At 50.0% G+C, this 27,931-nt stretch overlaps 1 protein-coding gene across 1 annotated transcript in view; it reads right to left on the bottom strand.

Annotated features, from left to right (window-relative positions):
* Window positions 1–27,931, bottom strand: part of ARID1A (AT-rich interaction domain 1A) — a 178,921-nt gene that overhangs the window by 23,088 nt on the left and 127,902 nt on the right. Inside the window, 3 exon segments of the mRNA XM_075603924.1 lie at window positions 3,685–3,798; window positions 4,607–5,344; window positions 6,921–7,139. Of these exon segments, the coding sequence (XP_075460039.1) occupies window positions 3,685–3,798; window positions 4,607–5,344; window positions 6,921–7,139 (1,071 nt within the window).

The raw sequence follows: 27,931 nt of genomic DNA, 5'->3' as shown, positions 1-27,931 counted from the left end.
TAGGATTGGTGCCCAAAATTGTAATCCATATTCAAGGTGTGGTCTTACTAATGCTTTATAAGGGGGCATAATTATGTTTACTTCCCTTCCATCCATTGCCCGTTTGATGCAAGATAAGATCTTGTTTGCCTTTGCAGCTACTGCATGACTTTGGGCACTATTGCTAAGCCTTCTGTCTACATGCACTCCTAAATCCTTCTCCATCAAGGATTCCCCCAATATATCTCTATTTAATTTGTAAGTCGCCTTTTTATTCTTGCATCCCAAATGCACATAACCTTACATTTATCTGTATTAAACCTCATCTGCCATTTACCTGCCCACGTTTCCAGTCTCTCCAAGTCCTTCTGAAGAGAAATTACATCCTGCTCTTATTCTCTTACACAATTTAGTATCAGCAGCAAATATGGAGACTTTGCTCTCGATCCCAACCTCAAGGTCATTAATAAACAAGTTAAAAAGCAGGGGTCCCAGTACCGATCCCTGTACCGACTCCACTCACGACTTTAGCCCAACCTGAAAAAGTTCCATTTATGACAACCCTCTGTTGTCTGTCCTTTAACCAGTTTTCAATCCAGGTGCATATATTATTACTGAGTCCAATTTTCTTTATTTTGTACACCAACCTCGTGTGAAACCGTATTAAAAGCCTTTGCAAAATCTAAGTAGACCACATCAACTGCATTACTCTGGTCTAAATTCCTACTTACCTCCTCAAAGAAACAAATAAGGTTAGTTTGGCATGATCTATCCTTCATAAATCCATGCTGACTATTACTAATAATGTTGTTTTCCATTAGGTATTCCTGATTATCCTGTATTAAACCTTCAAGTAGTTTCCCCGCTATTGTAGTTTCCCCGCTATTGTAGTTTCCCCGCTATTGTAGTGTAGTTTCCCCGCTATTGTAGTTTCCCCGCTATTGTAGTTTCCCCGCTATTGTAGTTTCCCCACTATTGTAGTTTCCCCACTATTGTAGTTTCCCCACTATTGTAGTTTCCCCGCTATTGAAGTCAGGCTTACAGGTCTGTAATTACCCGGTTGTGATCTAGCTCCCTTTTTAAATATAGGCACCACATCTGCTTTACGCCAATCTTGTGGTACTGAGCCTGTGGATGTAATACCTACCCTCCCTATCCTGGCCGTCCACTGTTTATCCCATACACAGGGCTTTGATATCTAACTCTGCAACTGCATCAGCCTGACAGTACTCAGACTAGATCTAAAAGGGCTTTTACATTCAGCCCTTGCTCACTTGAATCTATACAGACTTTCTGGCATTTATATATGGCTCCAAGCAGCCCCCTCTTTTTATCTAGATGCTGGGACACTTAAGAGACCTAATATTCAAATTTGCATTGCTGTATTTAGCCTATCTTTGGTGCACTAATCGCCTAATAAGGGGAAATAGGTGGAAGCCTAATAGGGGCTTACTTGTACACATTGTACCTACAGTACTAAGCCAACAGCACCCCCTTATCTCAATTGGGCACTACAGCCCACCAGGTAATCAACAGGCAGAGCCTCTGATCATTACCTAGGATTAATTGGCCAAGTTAAATTACAGGCCAGTCTGAACAATACCTTGAGTGCCCAATTTAATTTACAGGGCAATATGAAAAATATTGTGTTGATTGCTGCTAATAACTGCACTAATATTGTTCCACTTTGAGTGATCTATACTACAGTAGACTATACCTCCATTGTTATATGCCCCATGCGTTTTTAACAATTTTTGTGCCCCATTATTTTTATCTTGTTAGAAATAAAAATTATTTGAACCATATCACTAATACACTATCATAGGGGTTACCTCGAGGTTTTTTCATTACACTGTTCACAACAGTGTTTCAAGTGCATTTCTGAGTCTCAAGACTGATACCAATTCTGAACCAATGAGATGTGAGAGTGCATGTCAGGCTGCGTCCATAGGACTGCAGCCGTGCTGAGGCGCGCGGAGGCTGAGGGAAAGCGGGTGCTTTCCCTGGCCTTGGTCCGCGCGCCGTCCGCGGGCGGGTCTGTGACGTCACGGAGCTGGTTCGCCCTCATTGGGCGAACCGCTCACGTGACCGGCCCTGCGCTCCCTTGAGCGCTTGAATTTAACATTTTGCTAAGACTTACGCTTCCGCGCGCTTGCGGAAGCGTAAGCGAGCCCCTGCTAAAGCCGCTCTCATTGCGGCTGCAGGGGCTCACTGCCGAGCGCCTCAGCACGGGTCAGCGCATAAGCGCTGACCATGCCCGAGGCCTAATTGGGGTTTCTATACTTCCCCTGTCTTTGGGGAAAGAGGCCTCTTGTTATGCTATTGCCACTGCCCTAGTGCACCCAGACTAATATCAGACAGAGTGAGCGGGTGGTCATTTTTATTCATACCCTCCGTGTGGTGGTTATCTTGGGTGGGGGGGGTGGTGGCAACGTCTTCCGGCATCTTCCCCTGCAACCATTGCGACAAATGATGCCGCGTTGCCACGACAACAGGAGCGGCATGTGACGCAACAGCATCACGGGACACACATTGTTACGATAACAAGATGCTACTTTACATCACAAAATCATGCGGCACCACGTTGTCATGGCAACTTGACGCCGCGCGACGCTGTCATGGCAATGCTGCGTCATTTGACGCCGCGCAGCCATATTGAAGTGAGTTGCAGGGGGAGATGCCGGGAGTACACCAGAGGTAAGTGCTCTATTTAAAAAAAAAAAAACACCACCATCTCCGGGTTGGCTTCAGTCGAAGGCGGCAAACCAGCTTGAGGACTGGAGTTGGCCGCCCCTGCACTAGTGGGTCAGGAGACCCTGGGAGAGAAGCACGGGTGGGATAACGTTGCAGGTATTCAGTTTCAGTCGCACAGAGCCGCTAAACACAAACGTCTTGGTGCGATTCATTCGACCCTCCCACCCTCCAACTTAACTTAAAAGTAACTGATTAACTGATTTCCATCTTGTGACAATGCGACCGGCGTGGGGACACTGAATGCAATCCGATCGGCTGCATCGGTTTCTGTCTGACTAGTGGCGGCTGCAGAGATTGAGTTTATCTGCGGACTTGAGGACTAAAACAGGCCAAGAGAGACAGTAAAGCCTGCAAAAACCCTCGGTGGGAATGTTACACGTTGAAATCTCAATTCATAAATACTTGTCCAATTATTTCCTATTTAGATAAAAGGTGTCAATCAACTAGGTTTAACCAATTAAATGCCACTGTCCTGAGGTCCCCTTTGTCCAAGAAGGGGCCGCCCACGTCTGTTTCCATGGATCCGTGCGCACATGTGCACACACAGGAATCTTCACTGCGCACACACACTGCAGACATGTTCCCATTGACAGCAGTTCATGAGAGGCCAGTCCCAGGGACAGCACACTGCCGTGAGATGGAGCGGCTGCAGCACATGTACGTTACATGACAGAGGGAGGCCTGTGCAATACCAGGTAGGACAGGGCTCTTCAGCTGGTTCTCCAAAGAGGCCACATAAAAAAAACAATTAGGAGTAGAGGGGCCACACGATTATAATGTTATTTTAGATACATTAAGAGCCTCCAAAATTACTACATGTCAACATTTTGCAAGTATTAATAATATATATCTGTATATGGGTAGATATATGGGTAGACGGGGAGGGAGGAGACACCTGTATATTGGTAGGTAGGTATTTGTGCTGCATAGAAGGCTGGGACTCTCACTCACCGGGAGGCTGGAGGGTCGTGGCTGCATGCCCAGGCTCAGCTCGTCCTGCCCTTTGCTGGAGCCCAGAGAAGGGGTGGATGAGGCCTGTGATGTGAATGAGTCCTGAGACAGCTCCTGTAATGAGGAGAGACGTAGCATGAAGGGGCAGGGAGATGCAGGATCTGCCCCAGGAGAGGGGACAGGGAGAGGTGGGATCTGCCCCAGGAGAGGGGACAGGGAGAGGTGGGATCTGCCCCAGGAGAGGGGACAGGGAGAGGCGGGATCTGCCCCGGGTGGGTGTGGGGGGAGGCAGGGTCTAAGTTTCCTGCTTAAGCCGAGTCTCTACTAAAGTCATTATTTCCCAACGGCACCAAAGCTTTACACACGTGTGACCTCTTATCCCGACGTGGGTCCCACACGCACAGCCCATTAACCCCATTCTTCTTACTTTCCTTATAACACGTCTATAAATACTATATGCACCGGACACGTAGCAGGGCAAACACAAACTTTGCAGTGTAATCCGCTTCCTTACAAAGATTGAACCCCGCTGAAGTAACAATGTTACTTATTTGCTCCGGTTAATGTCTCTGGTTGACCTTTTCTCTGGTAATTACCATACTTCCTAATTATCCCTTTTAACCGGATTACGCTGCCATCATTAGCCACACACCACATCAGAACGGGGAGCCACTCTGTATATACAGACGAGCGCTTTTATCGCAAGAGGTTAGGCACAGACTGTAAACAGGGTGTTTGCTTAATAGGGAGACATTCAAAGTTTACCACAAGCCTTTAAAATGCCGTATACTTGTCTGATTAAAATAAGCATGGAGTCTCAATGTAACCTACAATCGCTGCCATTATGCCACTTTGGTCGTAGTGGGGGGACGGCCCCTGCGCTGTAGACCCAGTTAGGAAGCTCCCCCCTGCCCCATCTCACCTGCGGCGGAGGGAAGCGCTGCTGAGAGTACACCGCCTGCTGCTGCGTGCTGCCCGCGGGGTAGGGTGACGGCTGCTGCTGCTGCGTGCTGCCCGCGGGGTAGGATGGCTGCTGCGTGCTGCCTGCGGGGTAGGATGGCTGCTGCGTGCTGCCCGCGGGGTAGGATGGCTGCTGCGTGCTGCCCGCGGGGTAGGATGGCTGCTGCGTGCTGCCCGCGGGGTAGGGTGACGGCTGCTGCTGCTGCGTGCTGCCCGCGGGGTAGGGTGACGGCTGCTGCTGCTGCGTGCTGCCCGCGGGGTAGGGTGACTGCTGCTGCTGCTGCGTGCTGCCCGCGGGGTAGGGTGACTGCTGCTGCTGCTGCGTGCTGCCCGCGGGGTAGGGTGACTGCTGCTGTTGTGCAGCCGGGTACTGTGCAGCTTGCTGAGAGTAGGGTGGCTGGCTCTGTGCATGTTGTGAAGCCTGCAAGGTGGCGGGGGGCGGCTGCTGCTGTTGCTGTGTGTAGGGGGAGGGCGAAGGAGACTGCTGCTGGGCGTAGGGGGGCTGCCCCGGCTGGGCGGGGGGAGGCTGGGAGGAGGGGGGCTGCTGGGGGTAAGACTGAGGGAGGGGGGCAGGGAGTGGAGCTTGTGGAGCAGGCTGTTGCTGGGAGTAGGGGGTCTGCGGCGGAGTCTGCTGGTTGTAGTATGGTGACTGACTCTGCTGGGGGTAGGACCCGGGCCCCTGCTGACCATACGGAGGCATCTGGGAGAGAGGAGAGACATCACTAACCGGGTAAACATTACCCAACAGTGCAAGCCGGGGAGGGGGGCAGTGGGGCGACGCTGTGCCAGGGAGGGGTTATTCTGCAACACTGCAGGGCACCCGCCGGGGGAGGGTGGGGGGGGGAAGTAATACTGCAAAACTGCATGCCACCCACCGGGGGGTGGGTTATACCACAACACTGCAGGGCACCCGCCGGGGGAGGGTTATACCGCAACACTGCAGCGCACCCGCTGGGGGAGGGTTATACCGCAACACTGCAGGGCACCCGCCGGGGGTGGGTTATATCGCAACACTGCAGGGCACCCGCCGGGGGAGGGTTATATCGCAACACTGCAGCGCACCCGCCGGGGGAGGGTTATACCGCAACACTGCAGGGCACCCGCTGGGGGGAGGGTTATACCGCAACACTGCAGCGCACCCGCCGGGGGAAGGTTATACTGCAACACTGCAGGGCACCCGCCGGGGGAGGGTTATACCGCAACACTGCAGCGCACCCGCTGGGGGGGGTTATACCGCAACACTGCAGGGCACCCGCTGGGGGAGGGTTATACCACAACACTGCAGGGCACCCGCCGGGGAGGGTTATACCGCAACACTGCAGCGCACCCGCTGGGGGAGGGTTATACCGCAACACTGCAGGGCACCCGCCGGGGGAGGGTTATATCGCAACACTGCAGGGCACCCGCCGGGGGAGAGTTATATCGCAACACTGCAGCGCACCCGCCGGGGGAGGGTTATACCGCAACACTGCAGGGCACCCGCCGGGGGAGGGTTATACTGCAACACTGCAGGGCACCCGCCGGGGAAGGGTTATACCGCAACACTGCAGCGCACCCGCTGGGGGGAGGGTTATACCGCAACACTGCAGCGCACCCGCCGGGGGAGGGTTATACCGCAACACTGCAGCGCACCCGCCGGGGGGAGGGTTATACCGCAACACTGCAGCGCACCCGCCGGGGGAGGGTTATACCGCAACACTGCAGGGCACCCGCCGGGGGAGGGTTATACCGCAACACTGCAGCGCACCCGCGGGGGGAGGGTTATACCGCAACACTGCAGCGCACCCGCCGGGAGAGGGTTATACCGCAACACTGCAGCGCACCTGCCGGGGGAGGGTTATACCGCAACACTGCAGCGCACCCGCCGGGGGAGGGTTATACCGCAACACTGCAGCGCACCCGCCGGGGGAGGGTTATACCGCAACACTGCAGCGCACCCGCCGGGGGAGGGTTATACCGCAACACTGCAGCGCACCCGCCGGGGGAGGGTTATACCGCAACACTGCAGGGCACCCGCCGGGGGAGGGTTATACCGCAACACTGCAGCGCACCCGCCGGGGGAGGGATTACACTGCGACGCTCTAGCGGAGGAAAAGTATATGTAGCGATACCCTGAGGGGCTCTCTGGCAGGGAAAGGGTTACACAGCGACGCTCTGGCAGGGAAGGGGTTACTCTGACGCTCTGCGGGGCTCTGGCACAGGAAGGGTTACACAGCGATGCTCTGCGGGCCCTGGCAGGGAAAGGGTTACAGAGTATCAGGTGCAGTGCCGTGTACCTGCTGCTGCCCGTACTGCATGCCCATGCTCCCCTGCGCCCGGCCCGGCATGCCCATAGGGTATCTCTGCGGCGTCTGGGAGGAGTAAGGCTGCACGGGGTACCCGGTGTGTCCCTGCTGAGCTCCCTGCTGCTGCTGCTGCTGCTGCTGGCTGTATGGGTTACCGGACACGTACGGCTGAGGGCGCATCTTCCCCATCTGATCCATGGGACTGGAAGGCTGAGGAGAAAGACACAGAGTGAGCACTCACCCCACCTGACATCCAAACACAGCAAAAAGCAGATATTAACACACCTCCCTGCCCTCTATAGCTGCTCACCCCTCACACCAGCACTGGCTGCCCTTTAAACGCACCAACACACACACTAGACATAGATTTGTACATACACACGCATGTACAGCAGTACAGACCCACATATGAATATACCAATATACTACTACAAGCATGTGCTTTTTTTTTATGGGTGTTATGTACACCGAGCATTGGAGACGGACACAACGGTCTTTGCAATGCATCCGAGAGTGAACACACGTTCACACGCAGAGGGAACCGAGAGTGAACTCACGTCACACGCACGGAAAGAGCCGAGAGTGAACTCACATTCACCCGCACGGAGGGAACCGAGAGTGAACTCACATTCACCCGCACGGAGATACCATAGAGTGAACTCACATTCACACGCACGGAGATACCATAGAGTGAACTCACGTTCACACACACGGAGATACCATAGAGTGAACTCACATTCACACGCACGGAGATACCATAGAGTGAACTCACATTCACACGCACGGAGATACCATAGAGTGAACTCACATTCACACGCACGGAGATACCATAGAGTGAACTCACGTTCACATGCACGGAGATACCATAGAGTGAACTCACGTTCACACGCACGGAGATACCATAGAGTGAACTCACATTCACACGCACGGAGATACCATAGAGTGTACTCAGGTTCACACGCACGGAGATACCATAGAGTGAACTCACGTTCACATGCACAGAGACAGCCGAGAGTGAACACATGTTCACACGCACGGATAGAGCAGAGAGTGAACACACGTACGGATAGACCTGAGAGTGAACTCACGTCACACGCACGGAAAGAGCCGAGAGTGAACTCACATTCACCCGCACGGAGGGAACCGAGAGTGAACTCACATTCACCCGCACGGAGGGAACCGAGAGTGAACTCACATTCACACGCACGGAGATACCATAGAGTGAACTCACATTCACACGCACGGAGATACCATAGAGTGAACTCACATTCACACGCACGGAGACAGCCGAGAGTGAACTCACGTTCACACGCACGAAGATACCATAGAGTGAACTCACATTCACACGCACGGAGATACCATAGAGTGAACTCACATTCACACGCACTGAGATACCATAGAGTGAACTCACATTCACACGCACGGAGATACCATAGAGTGAACTCACGTTCACATGCACAGAGACAGCCGAGAGTGAACACATGTTCACACGCACGGATAGAGCAGAGAGTGAACACACGTACGGTTAGACCTGAGAGTGAACACACGTTCACACGCAGAGGGAACCGAGAGTGAACTCACGTCACACGCACGGAAAGAGCCGAGAGTGAACTCACATTAACCCGCACGGAGGGAACCGAGAGTGAACTCACGTCACACGCACGGAAAGAGCCGAGAGTGAACTCACATTCACACGCACGGAGGGAACCGAGAGTGAACTCACATTCACACGCACGAAGACTGCCGAGTGTGAACTCACATTCACATGCACGAAGACCGCCGAGTGTGAACTCATTCACACGCACAGAGAGCCGAGAGTGAACTCACATTCACACGCACAGAGAGCCAAGAGTGAACTCACATTCACACGCACGAAGATCGCAGAGTGTGAACTCACATTCACACGCACAGAGAGCCGAGAGTGAACTCACATTCACACGCACGGAGGGAGCCGAGAGTGAACTCACATTCACATGCACGAAGACCGCTGAGTGTGTACTCACATTCACACACATGGAGACAGCAGAGAGTGAACTCACATTCACACGCACGGAGGGAGCCGAGAGTGAACTCACATTCACGAAGACCGCTGAGTGTGTACTCACATTCACACACATGGAGACAGCAGAGAGTGAACTCACATTCACACGCACGGAGACCGCAAGATGGAGAATTAAACCTCACGCAACACAGTTTCCATTACAGACCATTTATCTGCAAGTAGACTGAACAGGGACCAGAGAGATGCAGATGCATGCGAGGGTGCATGTGGCCTGGTTACTCCTGCTGGAAAGACACATTGCCTTCCAGCCAACCTATTCAGAGCACACGCCTCCCCAGCCAGAGACATTCACTCCAATGGGGCCCTCAGTTACTGGAGCAGCACAGTACAGCTTCCACTGCTTACACAGGGTGCCTTATTGCCATCAGCCTTTACCCGTCTCAGCTAGAGGGAGTTAATGTGTGTGGGTGATGGGGGTGTGTGGGTGGGGGGTGTGTGTGTGGGTGTGTGTGTGTGGAGCACATGGACACTGCTCCCGTTCCCACAGTAATTAACCTGCGATTTACCATCTTTAAGGAAGGCGGCGGCGGGAGCTATTTTTAACTCGGCTGAAATTGAGGGCAGGCTGCGGAAGTGTAACGCGTCCCAGCTGTACTCCCGTCTGTACCCTGGCCAAGCCCGGCTTTCCAGAGCTGAGCTTGGCAGGCAATGAATGACAGAGGATCGTATTCTGGTGACAAGCAGATGTGGGGAGAGGAGGCGGAGGAGGGGAGAAAGGAGGAGGCAGAGGGGGGAGAGGAGGAGGGGAGGGAAGGCGGGAGAGAGGGGCACCCTGTAATCCTAGATCGGCCATTCAGAGTCCGGCACCTACTAACCCCCACTCCCTCCCCTTGTGATAGAATAAATCAAATAAGATCCATGGCGGCCCTGGGACTTAGGCACATGGCTAATTTGCATGAAGGCAAAGTGTGTGTAATCAGAAAAGGCTCAACAAGACATGGGAGAAGGATCCAAGGTGCACCCTTAAAGTGGGGTGAGGGAACCTTATTACAGCAGCTCCCAAAAAATGTAGCCAACTGCACCCCTTAAACATGTCACTGCCATTAGTACACTGGTCCTGCAGGGACTGACCCCTTAAACATGTCACTGCCATTAGTACACTGGTCCTGCAGGGACTGACCCCTTAAACATGTCACTGCCATTAGTACACTGGTCCTGCAGGGACTGACCCCTTAAACATGTCTCTGCCATTAGTACACTGGTCCTGCAGGGACTGACCCCTTGAACATGTCACTGCCATTAGTACACTGGTCCTGCAGGGACTGACCCCTTAAACATGTCACTGCCATTAGTACACTGGTCCTGCAGGGACTGACCCCTTAAACATGTCTCTGCCATTAGTACACTGGTCCTGCAGGGACTGACCCCTTAAACATGTCTCTGCCATTAGTACACTGGTCCTGCAGGGACTGACCCCTTGAACATGTCACTGCCATTAGTACACTGGCCCTGCAGGGACTGACCCCTTGAACATGTCTCTGCCATTAGTACACTGGTCCTGCAGGGACTGACCCCTTGAACATGTCACTGCCATTAGTACACTGGTCCTGCAGGGACTGACCCCTTAAACATGTCACTGCCATTAGTACACTGGTCCTGCAGGGACTGACCCCTTAAACATGTCTCTGCCATTAGTACACTGGTCCTGCAGGGACTGACCCCTTGAACATGTCACTGCCATTAGTACACTGGCCCTGCAGGGACTGACCCCTTGAACATGTCTCTGCCATTAGTACACTGGTCCTGCAGGGACTGACCCCTTGAACATATCACTGCCATTAGTACACTGGTCCTGCAGGGACTGACCCCTTGAATATGTCACTGCCATTAGTACACTGGTCCTGCAGGGACTGACCCCTTGAACATGTCTCTGCCATTAGTACACTGGTCCTGCAGGGACTGACCCCTTGAACATGTCTCTGCCATTAGTACACTGTGCCTGCAGGGACTGAGCTACTGATTAAGCCACCTGTGCTGATGCAGGGATATCCATAAAAGCTGGCCTGTTGGTGGACTGAGTTTGAGACCCCGGGTATAAGAAATTGAACATTGCAATCGGAACCCGGGTTCCACGCCGGAAGCCCAGCGGCCACCAATACCCCAAAAGTATTTTGGTTTTGATCAATATTTCTCCAGAGAAACACTGGTGGATTTCACTCGCAAATAAAATAATAAGATATACATGTATCTTCAAACACCGTTTTTGAATGGGCAAGGGGCCGAAACCCTAATCCAAGATGTATATACACACATAGTAGATGAGGTCGAAAAAAGACGTGCATCCATCAAGTTCAATCTATGCCAAACTTAGACGACAGATACTTCATCCTATATCCTATATCCGTACGTACAGTATATTGATCCAGAGGAAGGCAAACAGAAAACCCCAGTGACAGATCATCCACCGATATCTCATAAGGGGAAAAATAAATTCCTTCCTGACAATAATATTATTCCCTGAATCAACATCCTGCCCATGTTGACTTATTTTGATATATCCCTGTATACCTTTCCTTTCTAAAAACATGTCCTTACAAACTACAACAAATAATTTAGCTGTAAATAAACTAAGAATAAAAAAGGGATACAAGCGCCTCTCCCTCTCCCCCCCGGTCAGCATCCAGCACAGAGCTTAATCGTTTTATAACCAGTTTATGGGGTTTCCTGGTCAATCTCAAATCAATCCCCCCCTCTATCATGTTCCCGGCGGAGTGGGGCAGTAGGGTAAACAGTCAGTAACAGGCGAGTGGAGACTACAATTGCTTAGGGTGACATTTTTGAGTCAACATTTTGGAATTTTGAAACTCTTGACGAGCTTACGATCCGTATATAATATGAGCAGGGAGCAAAGAGTCCAGGGCAGATGTGATATACATAAATTACACCCACCCACATATGTGCTTATACTGTACATGTAATTTATTTGTGTGAGATGTGTGGGATACTGTAGGTGTATTTGTGTATATGCACATATATACATATCTGTATATATATACACATGTACATGCACATATACATGTGTAATATAGGTGTCTGTATGTGTGCATATATGCGTATGTGCTAATTAATGCAACATATTTGTCTGTGATACATATGGATGTGTCATACTGTAGGTAAGCGTGAGTACGAGAGATGATTACATATTATATACACACGATAGATGTACATATTTATGTATAATACAGGTGTGGGGGTGTTCGTGGCAGCGGGTGTGTACACACACACACACAGCTGTGTGTACATACACAGCTGTGTGTACACACACACACACACACACACACACACACACACACACACACACACACACGTGTGTACACACACACACACACGTACGTGTGTCCACACGCACACTCCGCGTCCACACGCACACACAGCGGCGTGTCCACACACGCAAGCGGCGCGTCCACACACGCAAACGCCGCGTCCACACGCGCGCACGCCGCGGCGTGTCCACACGCGCGCACGCCGCGGCGTGTCCACACGCGCGCACGCCGCGGCGTGTCCACACGCGCGCACGCCGCGGCGTGTCCACACGCGCGCACGCCGCGGCGTGTCCACACGCGCGCACGCCGCTGCGTGTCCACACACGCACGCAGCTGCGTGTCCACACACGCACGCAGCTGCGTGTCCACACACGCACGCAGCTGCGTGTCCACACACGCACGCCTGTGTGTGTACACACACACGCAGCTGTGTGTACACACACACACGCCTGTGTGTGTACACACACACGCAGCTGTGTGTACACACACACACGCCTGTGTGTGTACACACACACCTGTGTGTACACACACACACACCTGTGTGTACACACACACACACACCTGTGTGTACACACACACACCTGTGCGTACACGCAGCTGCGAGCGTGTGTGCGTGCGTACACGAAGCTGCAAGCGTGTGCATACACGCAGCTGCACGCATACACACGTGTGTTTGTACACACCTGCACATACACAGACACACCTACATGATGATGCAAAGGGAAAAAAAAGGGGGGGGGGAGCATGCGCTCCGCAAACCCCCACTGATGTGAAAGGGTTACCTTAGAAAATCAGAGATGATGGATGGTTTCTATTCAAGGTCACAGTTTAAGTAAAAAATTCTAATAGGATACTGTTAAGGCTAGATGACATGAGCCATATGAACCTATGTACATTCAATGAGATGTGAAAAATGTATTATGTATATGGATGTTGTTTTAAAAAAATGAACAAAAAGAATATATATCTCTCTAACTGTGCATGCAATGTATTGTATATACTGTATGCCCTGTTCATTTATGTAACTGTATTTGTAACCATGTACTATTTGTCATATTAACTATGCCCAGGACATACTTGAAAACGAGAGGTAACTCTCAATGTATTACTTCCTGGTAAAACATTTTATAAATAAATATATGACAGTTTAAGTAACTATTCGGGAGGAGTGGCTCAGTGAGTAAAGAAACTGACTGACACGGAGTTTGAAGCAGGGGTCCCGGTGTCGGCTCCTTGTGACCTTGAGAAAGTCACTATCACCCTGTGCCTCAGGCACCAAAAACAGATTGTAAGCTCCACGGGGCAGGGATTGTGTCTGCAAAATGTCTCTGTAAAGAGCTGCGTAAAACTAGCAGCGCTACATAAGAACATGCTATTATTAACTATATAAGAAAATTCAATTCAAAATCAAATTGAGGTCCTTGAATTAAGCAGGGCTTCAAATGATGTCCCACTGAGTCCAATGAAATAGTACTGTCTTGTGTACTATAATAAATTAAGTCCAATCCAAAATTAATAATCTGCTATTATATAAGCTGCCCCAAAACAACGGATAACCAATACTAAAATAGAGACAAGACAAAGACAGGGGCGCACATAATAGCAAATATATGTATTGTATTAGGCTGGATATAGTTAAGACACAAACGTTGCAATATATATATATATATATATATATATATATATATATATATATATATATATATATATAGAATAAAAAAAACTTTTGCCTGTATGAGGTTCAGACTTCTTTGCCTGGTCTGGGTGATACGGTTAGCTGCTTGTTTGAAAACGGGCTGGTGTTTCCCTCTGGGTCTCTCACACAGCGCAACGAGTAGACGCACACACACAGCGCAGCGCGTAGACGTACACACAGCGCGAAGGCAGTGCATAAAGACACACACAGCAGCTGTATGGACTCATTTCTAACATAGCAAACTTGTAATGGGATTTGCATGCGAGTTGCATTTCTATGGAGGGGACTCTGTGATTTAATCAGCTGAGGCTCCTGCAGAGAAATGTGTATTGAGATAATGGTTGGGATCCTGGAGGTGTTACAGATTTGTGAGTAACAGTGGACAATCAGATTTGCTCTGATTGGCCAGCAGCCCGTCCCATGTAAAGTATAGTCACCAAGGGGTATATAAGGAACACTGCTGGTCAGACGCTGCTCCATCTACGACCTACCGAGAGGTATCAAGCAAGCAATTGCTGAGAAAAACAGGGCCCGACGCCAGTGGCAGAAGTTCCGCACACCTGGCCTTCTGGTAAAGTACAACTCACTTGCTAGACTACTGCGACAGCAAATTAGCCAACACCGGGGAGAGAAGTGGGAGGCCGCAGCAGCCAAGCTGAAGGAATCCGACAACTCTGTTTGGAGAATGACCCGACGCCTGACCGGGAAGAAGGAGCCAAACCCACCTATCCAGGGCCAGATCCACCTGGCATGTAGCAACTAGGACAAGGCGGAGGTTCTTGCTGACACACTGGAGACAACTTTTAGGCCTAACCAAGCCAGCAAAGTAGCACGGGAAGTTGAGCAAGGAGTTAACAGGCATCTTACCGAGCACCTACCAGAGACCGAAGCGGAAACCCTTGAAGGATGCACCAGGACTGAGATAACGCAACTTGCAGAAAAGCTGGCAAATGGCAAAGCACCAGGAAGTAACGGAATTACCAACCTTGCCATCAAGAAGCTTCCGCCGGCAGCCATGGAATGCCTCACAGAAATCTTCAATGCATGCATGCGGCTCCAGCACTTTCCTCAATCCTGGAAGGAAGCCACGGTCATTGTATTTCCAAAGCCTGGAAAACCACTGAGGGATCCTGCAAACTACCGTCCGATAAGCCTGCTCTCTGGACTGTCGAAACTCCTGGAGAAAGTTATTCTTACGCGCCTCCGCCACTTTGCCTCTGGTGAAAACATTCTACTAAAGGAGCAATTTGGATTCCGGAAGGACCACTCAACCAACCATCAGCTGCTACGAGTCGTTGACATAATAAGCCACGGATTCAACATCCACAAATCAACTGGAGTTGTCTTCTTGGACGTGGCCAAAGCATTTGACAGAGTTTGGCACGAAGGTCTACTGCACAAAATGATCAACCTGAAATTCCCAAACTACCTGATTAAGCTGACGGCAAGCTACTTGCGGGAGCGCACATTCCACGTGGCTGTGCGAGAAGAGCTCTCAACAACACGCCCCATCCGCGCAGGCGTGCCGCAGGGATCAGTCCTGGGACCATTCCTGTTTAATCTCTTCATGAATCACATCCCCGCAGACCTCCACAAGACTCAACTGGCACTCTACGCAGATGATGTGGCAGTCATCTCCCAGTCCTTCAGCGAGAAAGAAGTAGCTAAGAACATCCAGAAAGTACAAGACATGCTATCAACATGGTACAGCGACTGGCAAGTAGGACTGAACTCCAGCAAGACCACAGCTACACTGTTTACCAAAAGGAAGATCAAGACACACCCGCCAATCAGCCTCAACGGAGAGGCAATCAAATGGGAGCCAAACAGCTCTTACCTAGAGGTAATCCTAGATAGCAAGTTAAGCTGGAGAAACCACATTGAGAAGACTCAACAGAAGGCAACAGCCAAGCTGGCAGCACTGTACCCCCTGTTGAAGACAAGGACCATGCCCATCCGGAGCAAAGTCAACGTGATCAAGGCGATCATTAGACCCACAATGACATACGCCTCCCCGGTGTGGAGTGGCTGCCACCAACGGCTCAGATCATCTCATCAAAAACTACAGAACAAGGCGCTGCGGATTGCGTCCAACGCACCACTTCCTACAAGAATAGCGGACCTTCATAGGGAGCTGGGCATCGAGATGTTGGATGAACATCTAAAGAAGCTCAACGAGAAATTCTATAAGGAACTGGAGCAGAACTCAAATCCGCTGATCAAGAAGCTTGCTGCGATCTCTGCAAATCCATTTGACCGCTACCCACGACCCATCACAGCGCTGACCCTGTGAAACCAACTCAACTGTGGCAAGTAACACAGATCAAGAAGCTTTCTAAAGTGTGCGACAATACACTCAACAAGAGAACTTGGAGTAATGAGGCTCAAGCCTTGGTATCCAATATCACCACTGACAGATTTAATCTGTCAGTCAGAACAGAACAGGCAGAGCAGTAGTTAATTATCCCACAGGGAGAGAGACACTCTGGGAAGGAGTGTGGACAGCATCTGAGAGACAGTCATTCTGTGAAGGAGTTTGGATCTTGACAGTGACCAGCTGGAGATCCATGTGAGTGACTGCTGTGTGATCACCCCTCTGATATCCTGGACGAGAAGAGGACAGGACAAGCCTTCTTGAAGCAGCCCCCGCACCTAGCGAGGCTAGAGTCTCCTCCCCAGGCCCCCAGTTGATATTGTATCTTGTTTTGTGCATCTTTGTTTTGTCTGCTGGCGTACCAGAATATACCTCATTTTATTCAACAACTTTGTCCGGTCTGGTGCTAGTGATCCCGGTGGTTTCGGTGTAAAAGTGCTGGTCTCCTGTGACACAGTGCTATACTTAGGTCATAGGTGTTTCATCCATGGCTCGTGCTGGTCTATGTTTTGTTCTAGAACATGACAGGAGTTGACTTCAATGTCTGGCATTCCAAGAGCCCATATCCAGTCCCGTCTATATAGGGGTGGCCCTCCCCGTTCTAAGACCTATAGTGGAAGTCTTTTTGTTTTCCCTTTATACGTGACACGGACTGTCACGCAGCCGAGCAGCTTTAAAAGTTGCATGGCGTAAGTCTGTAGTCTGATTTTAGTGGGCTTCAACTGCTTTGTTAGTTGTAACTTGCGCCAGTGGTGTAGAGTGATCTCCGACACTGCAGCGCCAGTATCCAGATGCATGCACAGCGTTTTCCCTTCGAGTTCCACCTGTACTTCCATGCCCGTTTGTTGGAGGTCAGCGGAGGTATATGGAGAGGCAGTGCAATCACTCGTCTTCGTCCGAGCTGGACAATGAATCTCGGAGGTCCACTTTATAAGTTTGTATGCCTCCCACCTTCTTTTCCTGGTGGCGCACGGAAACACACTGTAAATGTCCAGTTTTGCCGCAATGATGACACTGCATGTCCTTGACTCTGCAGGCTCCGGTGTCATGAGTAGTTCCACCACATCCGTAACACCTGGCAGAGGTCTGTTGTCCCGGTGCGGGTTGTGACAATGTGGATTGTCGACTATGCCCTTGGGGTTTCATGCTTGCTGACTTGGTAAGTGGTGTGTTGAAAAGTTCTTCTTTTACAGTCTCCCGCGATTGCAGCGGGTCTGCAGATTTCATTGCCAACTACATTACTGTTGTCATGTCTATAGCCCTTTTTAAGGAGAGGTTTTCGTCTGTTAACTTTTTTTTTTAAGCTTAGCGCGCATACCTTATGCAATGTGTATTGTAACATCCACTCTCCCACTGTGCGCGCGCGCTCATGCGCGTGCACACACACTCTCCCAAGCGTTGTGCTTGGGGAGACAAGAGAGCTTTAGGCTGCGGTCCCACTAACTACTACAGCGCATGGTGCGATCAAGCCCCGCCCCCCCCCCAGTTCCTACCTTGTCGCGCACCATTCCCCAGCGGTGCGCGACAGGTTTTCAGGCAGGCAGGGGAATTTGAGATTGGCATTTGCGACGGAGGCGTGGCCAGGCCCCCGCCGGCGGTTCAGCCAATGAGGGCGAACCAGCCGCGGGACGTCATGGCCACTCCCCCGCAAACCTACCGCCACGCCCCCTCCTGTCGCAAACGTTCTCTCTCCCCTCAGACCGCGGTGTAGCGCTGTGCACGCACCCCCCCCCCCCCGCTGGGTGCGCGTGCCACAGTGCTGTGCTCAGCCTTACTTTCGAGCTCAGAGCAGGACCCTGCTCTGACCAATGGGAAGAGAGAGGGCGTGTTCTAATGTCCTGTCACTATACACCAAACACAAACATTGAATTTAGCAGAGAAGTGGAAGGGGGGGGGGGGGAGGGGGGCAAACGGACTGAGGGGGGGGCAACGGACTGAGGGGGGGGAGAGAGCAATGGGGGGAGAGAAAATAGAGAGACACAGAGAGAGAGACAGAGAGACACACAGAGACACAGACAGACACAAAGACAGCCCCTATACAGCCAATGACGCCCCCTCCTGTAATTGCCACGCCCCTCAGGTCCTGCTCTAAAAAATGTTGCAGGGCACCGATTGCTCATGCTTGGAGCTGGTGACGTCAACGCTCTCAAACTTGAGTGAGCTCAGCGGCAGCGGGGTAGCAGTCTAAGCCGACTTGTGAGGCCAATGACAAACATGTCGGGAAGGGCGGCTGGCAGGTAATCAGAGAAAGAGCAGGTGCTGCCCAACGTCCTTAGAGTGACAACATAGAATTTAATAGCCTCGCCTTGTCCTTGGAGTCTATGATAAAACCGAAATCTCTCCGCTATCTCCAGCGGTTTATAGGTTGGTAGTAATCGTTCAGTATTTCATATCAGTACATTATTTAGGGGCTTGGATGCTGGTTTATCTGGAACCAACAAGTATCTTAAAGTATTGAAGGTTTTAGCACCAGCTGCTGTGATAAATACAGCAACCTTTTTGTCATCACTTACAGCATTTGCAACTAAATATTGGTTGAGCCGTTCCCTCCAAGAAGACCAAGTGTCAGTTTGCACATGAAATTCATGCATGCTACCGATGAGTAGTTACATATTTATCCTTGGCTGTCTTGGTACATAAATGCTTAGGGATACTGTCAGTCCTTTCTGAGAGAAAAGTAACGCTGTTGCTTCAAGGTGATTTCCCAGGGTTATCATTGGCTGCAGGATAGTACAATTCCATCCTTATGTATGGAGGAATACTGCCTGAGTGCGTGTACAGTCACACGCGTGTGCGCACACGTTGTCACGGGAGACCAGTACTTTTACACCGAAACCACCGGGATCACTAGCACCAGACAGGACAAAGTTGTTTAATAAAATGGGGTTAGCTTTACCGTCACCCCAGCACACGCACCGGTGCGTGTACACACACACACACACACACGTGTGTACACAGGCAGGCAAGCTGGGTGACCGTGCAGAGGAGCCCCTAAGTCTGCCACCAGGGATAGGTGTGCCATTACAGCACCAGGCTGTGAGTGAGTCCGCTGTATGCAGCTCGCCACTGGGAGATCTGGAGAGCCAGCCCCTTGTGCGTGTGTACGCAGACCCCTTGTGCGTGTACATGCACACGCACAGGTGTGTTTGTGTATGTACTGTTATGTCTAAGGCCTTGCCCCCGCTGCCAACTACAGCGCCCGCTGTGGCGGACGCTGCACGGACAAGAGCCCTCCCCTCAATGGCGCCGGGCCCGCTGCGAGGGGGGGCCGCAGAGCTGGGGCGAGAGTTGCTCCTGCTCTCAATAGAATTGAGAGCAGGACTCGCGACAAGGCACGCCCCCGGTGGTTCAGCCAATGAGGGCGAACCTGCCGGGTGACGTCATGGCCGCGCCCCCGTCACTCCCCTCCCCCCGGTCTCTCTTCCTGCAGTGAGCTGCAGACCGGGGAATCGGCTGCACGCGCCGCCAATCTCGTGGGCGCGCGTTGCAGCGGAGAGACCGGGGCCTTAGCCTAAGTGTTTATGCTTCACAATAACACACTACATTGTTGGTACTAAATGATCCTTATTCATTACTGCTGACAGGTAGTAATTTTCCTGGTTACCTCAGACTGCTGCAAGTCTGTGTGTACACACAGGTGTACACACACACCCAACTCTGGGAAGAGAAGGGACAGAGAGAGAACAGTGGTTGGGGGTAGCTAGGACGATCTTGCTGGCAGGGCATCAGGAGATCCTGCGTACCAGAGCCCAGCTGATGAATGCTTTCTGCTGGCCGGAGGTATCGGCATTTGGTCATGCCTGTGATGACCACCGGCAGGCAGGCAAGCTGGGTGACCGTGCAGAGGAGCCCCTAAGTCTGCCACCAGGGATAGGTGTGCCCTTACAGCACCAGGCTGTGAGTGAGTCCGCTGTGTTAGCTGTATGCAGCTCGCACCTGTGCGTGTGCATGTACTGTTATGTCTAAGTGTTTATGCTTCACAATAACACACTACCTTGTTGGTACTAAATGATCCTTATTCATTACTGCTGACAGGTAGTGATTTTCCTGGTTGCCTCAGACTGCTGCATGTCTGTCTAAGCTCCGATGTTCTCTGACCGGCTCTCTACTTCCTGGGTCAGAAGTCAGAATGGTGACATCGCAGCATTACAGGACAGTGACCAGGAAGTATCCAATACACCACATCCCCCTCCCCTTCTCTCAACACTACACATAGATCATAAACAAAAACAACCAACAATAATAACAGTATCTGTCTATATAAACCAACTAAAGTTCCAGGTCAATCTTCCCCCAAGTAGGTCTCTGAAAGCTCTCCTCGTGGTCTCACACTATCGGACCTAGTCTTCCGATGTGGTTTGCTGAAACAACGGATCCCCTCTTCCATTTGCAGTCGCTCAGGAGGTCGCCGCTCCCCGGCCGTTCGTGCTGCTACTGCCTCTCTGGGGTCATCCCCCCGGTGCTCATCCCGTACTCCTGGATCCAGCACTTCGTCTGTTGCCTGTACTGGCTCCTCTTGCCTTAGAGCCGGTTGCAAGACCGGTTTGCTCCACTGCCGAGTTCTCTGGTACGTGGTATTCTGGGTCATAACACACACCACTCCAAAAATCTGACTGGCTGGGTCTGTTGGCCTGTTCTGAATAACTTTTCGCTGTAGGCCCGGATCTGATTTGAACTGTGTGGAGTCTGGTGGAAAGGCCATCTTCCGTGGTAACTACATACAATTGTTGGTCCCAAAATGCTTGTGACTGTAGCGACCTTCCATCTGTGGGAGGTGCCATACATCCGTACCCATACCGCCTCCCCTGGGACAAAGGATTTGGAGTTAGAGCCCCCATTGCATGCGACTTTGTTTGAGAAGATCAAGCTTGGTTCGTGGCTGACGTCCAAGCACGAGTTGAGCAGACAAGACCCCTGTAGTTGCATGGGGTGTTCTGTACACCAGTAAAAAGGTCTCTAAATTGTATGTCAATCCTGAATTTGTGGTCTTTATGGCATTTAACGAGTTCTTGAAGGTTTGAACAAACCTTTCTGCCGGGCCATTTGTGGACGGTGGTATGGTGCAGATGTTCGGTGGACAATGCAAAACTCTTTTAGAAAGTTTCTAAACTCTTGAACTGCGGTCCTTTGTGTGACACTAACTCTAGGGGATAACCGAACATCGCAAACAGTCTCTGCAATGCGTTGATCGTGGCAGCTGTTGGAACCAACTTCATTTTCACCACCTCTGGCCATTTGGAGTGTGCATCAACCACGGTCAAATACGATGTATCATCTATTGGCCCAGGAAAATCAATGTGGATGCGGTGCCATGGGAGGGTTGGCCACATCCACGGTTGGACTGTCCCTCATAGTAGTTGCCTCGTTGACAGGGCACAGCCAGGCACCCGGTGAAAAAGCTTTCGATGTCTTGATCAATACCTGGCCACCATGTGTCCCCGGGCTTGCTGCTTCATACGGACTATGACGGGATGTCCATTATGTAGTAGTTGCAATGCTTGCGACTGCAGGCTGTGTGGAACCACCACTCTCTCTCCCCATGAGGCAATGATCCCTGGTCAGTTCCAGATGGTGACGTTTATATGGCCTCAAGTTGGACGTTACGGCTTGATGCCATCCACCCTGTACGAATTGCATAACGGTGCAGAGCGTGACATTCCTCTGTGCTTCCTTAGAGAGTAACTGCGAGGTCAGTCTATTCTTAGCGGCATAGTGGCAATTTTGTCTTTTTCTTGAAGTGGTAGTTGGGACATAGAATCCGCATTAGCGTGCTCATCGTGTGAGCGGTATTTTATACTGTATGTGTATGCTCCCAAAAAGAGGGCGTACCATTGTAGGTGAGCGGCTGTCGTTGTTGATATACCCCTTTTGGGGCTAAAGATGAAGAGTAATGGCTTGTGGTCTGTGACAAGCGTATCGTCGAGACCATATACATACATGTCGAATTTTTTTTATAGCCCATACTATAGCTAGGGCCTCTATCAATCTGAGAATAGTTGCCTTCGGCTAGAGATAGGGAACAAAATGAAAAAGCGATTGGTTTCTCTGTGCCATTGACCATCCGATGAGAAAGTACTGCCCCGAGACCATATGGTGAAGCGTCACATGTTAACAGTAACGGTGTGGACCAATATGCGGGACGCCCGGATCATGCATTTTGAGGTTTCGAAAGCCTCCTGACACGGGGTCCAGGTTCCATTTAGTTGTCGTTTCCAATAATCTGTGCAGGGGGTACAGAATGTGCGCTAGATAAGGAAAGAATCTATTATAATAGTTCAGTATTCCCAAGAAGGAACGAAGTTGTGAGACATCCTTGGGTGTGGGAGCCTTCACTAATGCGTCCACCTTGTCTTCCGTGTGTGCGCAAAACTCTAATTTGGGCACAAAAAACCCTTGAATTTTTGCAGATTTGCCTTTAGCCTACAGTCTATTAAGCGTTGTAGGACCAACTCCTTCCTCGTCAGTGCACCCGGTGATCAACATATCATCGAGCATACACTGATTGCAAGGTATGACAGCTAATATTTCCTCCATTTTACGCGGCCAAAATGCGGGTGCAGGCGCTATCCCAAAAACCATTCGGTTAAACCGAAATAGTCCTTTGTGTGTGTGTTGATCATGAGATATTTCCTGGAATCAGAGTGAACCTCCATTTGCAGGTATGCCTGCTTAAGATCGATTTCCCCCCCCACTACGGAAGCAAAAATTATTTTATTTCTTGTAAGGGGATACTGGTCCACGATCAATTGGCTGTTCACAGTGCCATCCGGAAGTCTCCACGAATGCGCAGCTCGCCATTCTTTTTCTTGACTGGCACAATTGGCGATGCTCATGCGCTATGTTTTACCTTGGAGATGATCCCCAACTCCTCCAAACTCTTTAGCTCTGTTTCCACTCCAGCCTTCAGGGTGAATGGAACTGACCTTGCCTTGACAAATGTTGGGGTCGCCCCTTCTCCTAAATTCAATTGAACGGAATCACCACTAACTTTGCCCAAGTCGTTATCAAAAACAGTGCTATACTTATGTCGTAGGTGTTTCATCCATGGCTCGTGCTGGTGTATATTTCGATCTAGATCATGACAGGAGTTGACTTCAATGTCTGGCATTCCAGGGGCCCGTATCAAGTCCCGTCTATATAGGGGTGGCCCTCCCCGTTCTAGGACCTATAGTGGAAGTCTTTTTGTTTTCCCTTTATACGTGACACGGACTGTCACGCAGCCGAGCAGCTTTAAAAGTTGCATGGCGTAAGTCTGTAGTCTGATTTTAGTGGGCTTCAACTGCTTTGTTAGTTGTAACTTGCGCCAGTGGTGTAGAGTGATCTCCGACACTGCAGCGCCAGTATCCAGATGCATGCACAGCGTTTTCCCTTCGAGTTCCACCTGTACTTCCATGCCCGTTGGGTTGAGGTCTGAGGTGATATATGGCAAAAGACTTCCACTATACGTCCTAGAAGAATGGCGAGCTTTCCGAATGGAACTGAACAACCAATAGATCATGGCCCAGTAACCCCTTCCAAGAAAATAAGACATTTTTGCTTCCCTAGAGGGGGAAAATCAATTGCAAGCAGGCATACTGTACCTGCAAATGAAGGTTCACCCTATTTTCAGGAAAAATCTCATGATCAACACACAAACAAAGGACTATTTCAGTTTAACCGAATGGTTTTGGTGATTACCCCAGCACCCGCAATTTGGCAGCGTAAAATGGAGGAAATATTAGCTGGCATACCCTATACTCAGTGTATGCTCGATGATGTTGATCACCGGGCACACTGATGATGAGCATTGCCACAATGTCAAGCTGGTCCAAATCTGGAAAAATGCAAGTTTTTTTTTTAGCCCAAATTAGAGTTTTGCGCATATGTGGTGGATGAAGATGGGCTCCAATCCATTACAACAAGGTTCATTTGGTAGAAAAAGAGGCCTAGAATTAGGAGGCAGATCTTAACAATCCCCAACAAGGCTGGTGGCTTGGCTCTGCCCTGCCTCGTCTCATATTACAGGGCCGCTCAGCTGAGTCCGATGATCCTCTGGCACTCAGACGACTCCGCTAGGAGATGGACAGAACTCGAGTTTTCTTCTCTCTCACCATATTAAGTTCCACAATCTAATATGGATCCCAATGAACAAAGAGAGTCGGGAAAACTCGGAACTTCCAACAATTGCTCACTGCCTTAGGTTTTATGGGCCTCACTGAAACACAAGATACTTTCTGACAACTCCGGATTCTTTGATGACCCCCATATATGGGTATCCAAACTTTAACCCCAGTCTGTCGGAGAGGAGCTTCCCACAATGGAGGGAGGCAGAGATTTTAAGATTGAGAGATTTGAGTCCCAACTTGAAACTCAAGCCGTTTGAAGATTTTCAGAGGGAAAAGAAAATATTCAGGTATCTGCAACTCAAGGCATTTTACCTCAAATCGGGCCCCAAGAACACCAACGAGATTCAAATTCCTGTGCCTAAAGGACTCTAGGACATCAGGCCTTATCTCACTTCTATATGGAGGGGTGATCAGCTCCCCTCAGCTTGTCCATAAAAAATTAAAATATATGACCCAGTGGGAACAGGACCTGGGGTAAGAAATTGAGGTAGAGGACTGGGATGTCATCCTCATGGCAGTAGCTAAATGTTCAATTTCCACGGAAATTAGGGGAAATGCATACGAGATCATGATGAGGTAGTACTTGACTCCCCTCAGGCTCTCTAGGTTTGTCCCGGGATACCCACCAGATTGTCCTAAAGGTTGGAGGTCAGGCCTCATTCATTCACGTGGCGGACTTGCCAGTTGGTGTCCTCCCTATGGGAAAAAGTGACATCATGGACCTAAACAATGCTGCAGGTTGACTTGGCTCTGGACCCCTGGCTCTTGTCAAACAGGCCGACACCCTGTCAAGACAGGAGAACAAACTAGTGACTCACAATTCCACGGCGGTTAGATGTGAGCTGACCGCGGTGTGGAAGCTGACCGGAGTCCCCACTTTACCTAAAATATAGAATAGACTGGTTCATTTGCCACATGGAGAAGCTCTTAAGCCTGACAAATGACTCTTGTAGCGAATTTCTAAAGGTGTGGCAACCCTGGATCCTCTCAGCAGATCTTCAGGGGGTGGACACAAGGTCAATATTGTTATAAACACCTAGGTGGGTGAAGTCACAAAGTTATAGGGCTTGGCCGGAGAAAGTTGGGCTATAGACGGGGCCAACGGATCCGGGCCCAGGATGGAGGGATAGAGCCAGGGAGATCGAGGTCCGCCCCCTACCCCCCCTCCCTACCATGGCACCGCATCCCCTTGATTTTGCTGGGCCAATAGATGATGCATCGTACTTGATCGTGGTCGATGCACACTCCAAATGGCCAGAGGTGGTGAAAATGAAGTCAGTTACAACAGCTGCCACGATCAACGCATTACAGAGACTGTTTGCGATGTTCGGTTATCCCCTAGAGTTACTGTCAGACAATGGAACGCAGTTCAGGACCTAAGAGTATAAAAACTTTCTAAAAGAGTTTTGCATTGTCCACCGAACATCTGCACCGTACCACCCGGCCATGAATGGCCAGGCAGAAAGGTTTGTTCATACCTTCAAGAACTCGTTAAAAGCCATAAAGACAACACATTCATGATTGACAGAATTTAGAGGCATTTTTACTGGTGTACAGAACACCCCATGCAAGTACATGGGTCTCGCCTGCTCAACTGATGCTCGGACGTCAGTTACGAACCAAGCTTGATCTTCTCAAATCGTGCACGGTGGAAGTCAGTGTTCCGTGCACAAAGACATGAAATGGGGGCTCTAACTCCAAATCCTTTGTCCCAGGGGAGGCGGTATGGGTACGGATGTATGGCACCTCCCACAGATGGAAGGAATTTTGGGACCAAAAATGTATGTAGTGACCACGGAAGATGGCCATTCCACCAGACACCACACAGATCAAATCAGATCCGGGCCTACAGCGAACAGTTACTCAGAACATGCCAACAGACCCAGCTAGACATTTGGCGTGGCGTGTGGTATGACCCAGAATACCACGTTTCATGGGAGAGGGGGTTTGGCCCGGGATTAAAGGGGTTACACCCCATTTGGCCACCCCCTACTCTCACCTGGGAAGCAAGGGGTTAACTGGACTGTGGTCCAGTAATGTGTTTTTACCTTGCTTCAGTATCCTAATGTATATTCCCCTGTAAAAATGTATTGTTTCTGTTCCAGTGTTTGCACCAACACATACACTTGGATTGATGCGGGAGGCTTAAGGGGTTAATGAGCTACAGTTTAGGAAAATACAAATATGTGTGGTGTCTTTTCAGAAATATCTGGGCTTCAAAAGGCTTGATTGAAGTTGGGTGTGAAAAGTACAGAGTGGGTTTAGTGTACAATTAATACCTAATTGGCAGGCCATGGGTATATTGCTGGTAGAGACAACTAGGACCCAGGTCTGGAGCATTGGGTGTGAAATATAGCACCTGTGACAAACGTTCTCTACCCAAGAGGCCCAGCTTCAAAGGATTTCTTGACAAGAGGTTTATGGGGGCCAGGGGTGCGGCTACAGAAGGAGATATCAGAATGAGTGACCTTATTAAATATAAGAATATTATGAGATGTCCTCGGCTGAACGTGCTAAAAGCTGGGTGTATTTATGGGACCGATTCGCACATAAGGATTACAGACACACGATGTCTAGCAGGTACTAAGAGACAGATATTAATATCTCTCTTAATTTTAGTATTACACGGTAATATTTAGTCTTATTGGGAGCGTCATGCGTGCCGGAATGTATTAATATGTCTCGAGTGCCAGTAAGTACTACTGAACTGAAGTTATTTAGATAGGAAAAGTAGTTTTTAAACGTCCTTGGGTGGGAGGAGTTTTACTCTTGGGAAGACTGTCAACCTCACCACTGATTTATGAGAGGGGCTGGGTTTAGGTTGTGTTCAATGGGAAATAATTCTATATAAACAAGGCTCAGCCTATGTCTATTGTCTTCATGTATTTTCGTGATGTCTACATCTGAAGTATACTGGACACCTAACAAGCTCCTATTGAACCCCCAAAAGAACCACAACATATATATAAGCATATGAGTGTCACAGAGGAGTGCTACTGAGCATGGCAATATATATTTAAAACCAGAGACAGAACATAAAACACAGACAGAGCTCAGTTTTAGCACATCCAGTGAAACTCATACACGGTACAGTGCCTAAATATATATGTATAAATATCTATTAAGTAAAATGGTCTTTTAGTTTAACATTTTTGGCCAAAATTGTTGTAAGCCCCTGAGCCAACTGCACGGCAGACCACAATTCAGGGGTCCCTAACGCTAATATAAATTCTTAATAACCTGTGTTATAACAGGAAGAATGATTTATAGTAAATCTGTCAATATTAGTTGCAAAGTTCTAAGTCTGATTGAAGCCTTTATTAACCTGTACATTACCAGGAAAGGCACTCTGTATTAGAGATGTCACAACCATCCTGCAAGCAAACAAGTTCCCCTGTGTGGAAGATGCTATGGAGTGAGCCCTTAACCATTTAAATGTGGGAGGGGGTGAGCTTCAATTAAGTAGGAGGTTGCCACCCTCCAATCAGCCAAGACTAGCTGA

The sequence above is a fragment of the Ascaphus truei genome, chromosome 6, assembly GCF_040206685.1.
Source record: "Ascaphus truei isolate aAscTru1 chromosome 6, aAscTru1.hap1, whole genome shotgun sequence".
Taxonomy (NCBI): Eukaryota; Metazoa; Chordata; class Amphibia; order Anura; family Ascaphidae; genus Ascaphus; species Ascaphus truei.
Note: the sequence above shows the minus strand (reverse complement) of the source record. Positions and strands in the feature narration are given on the sequence as shown.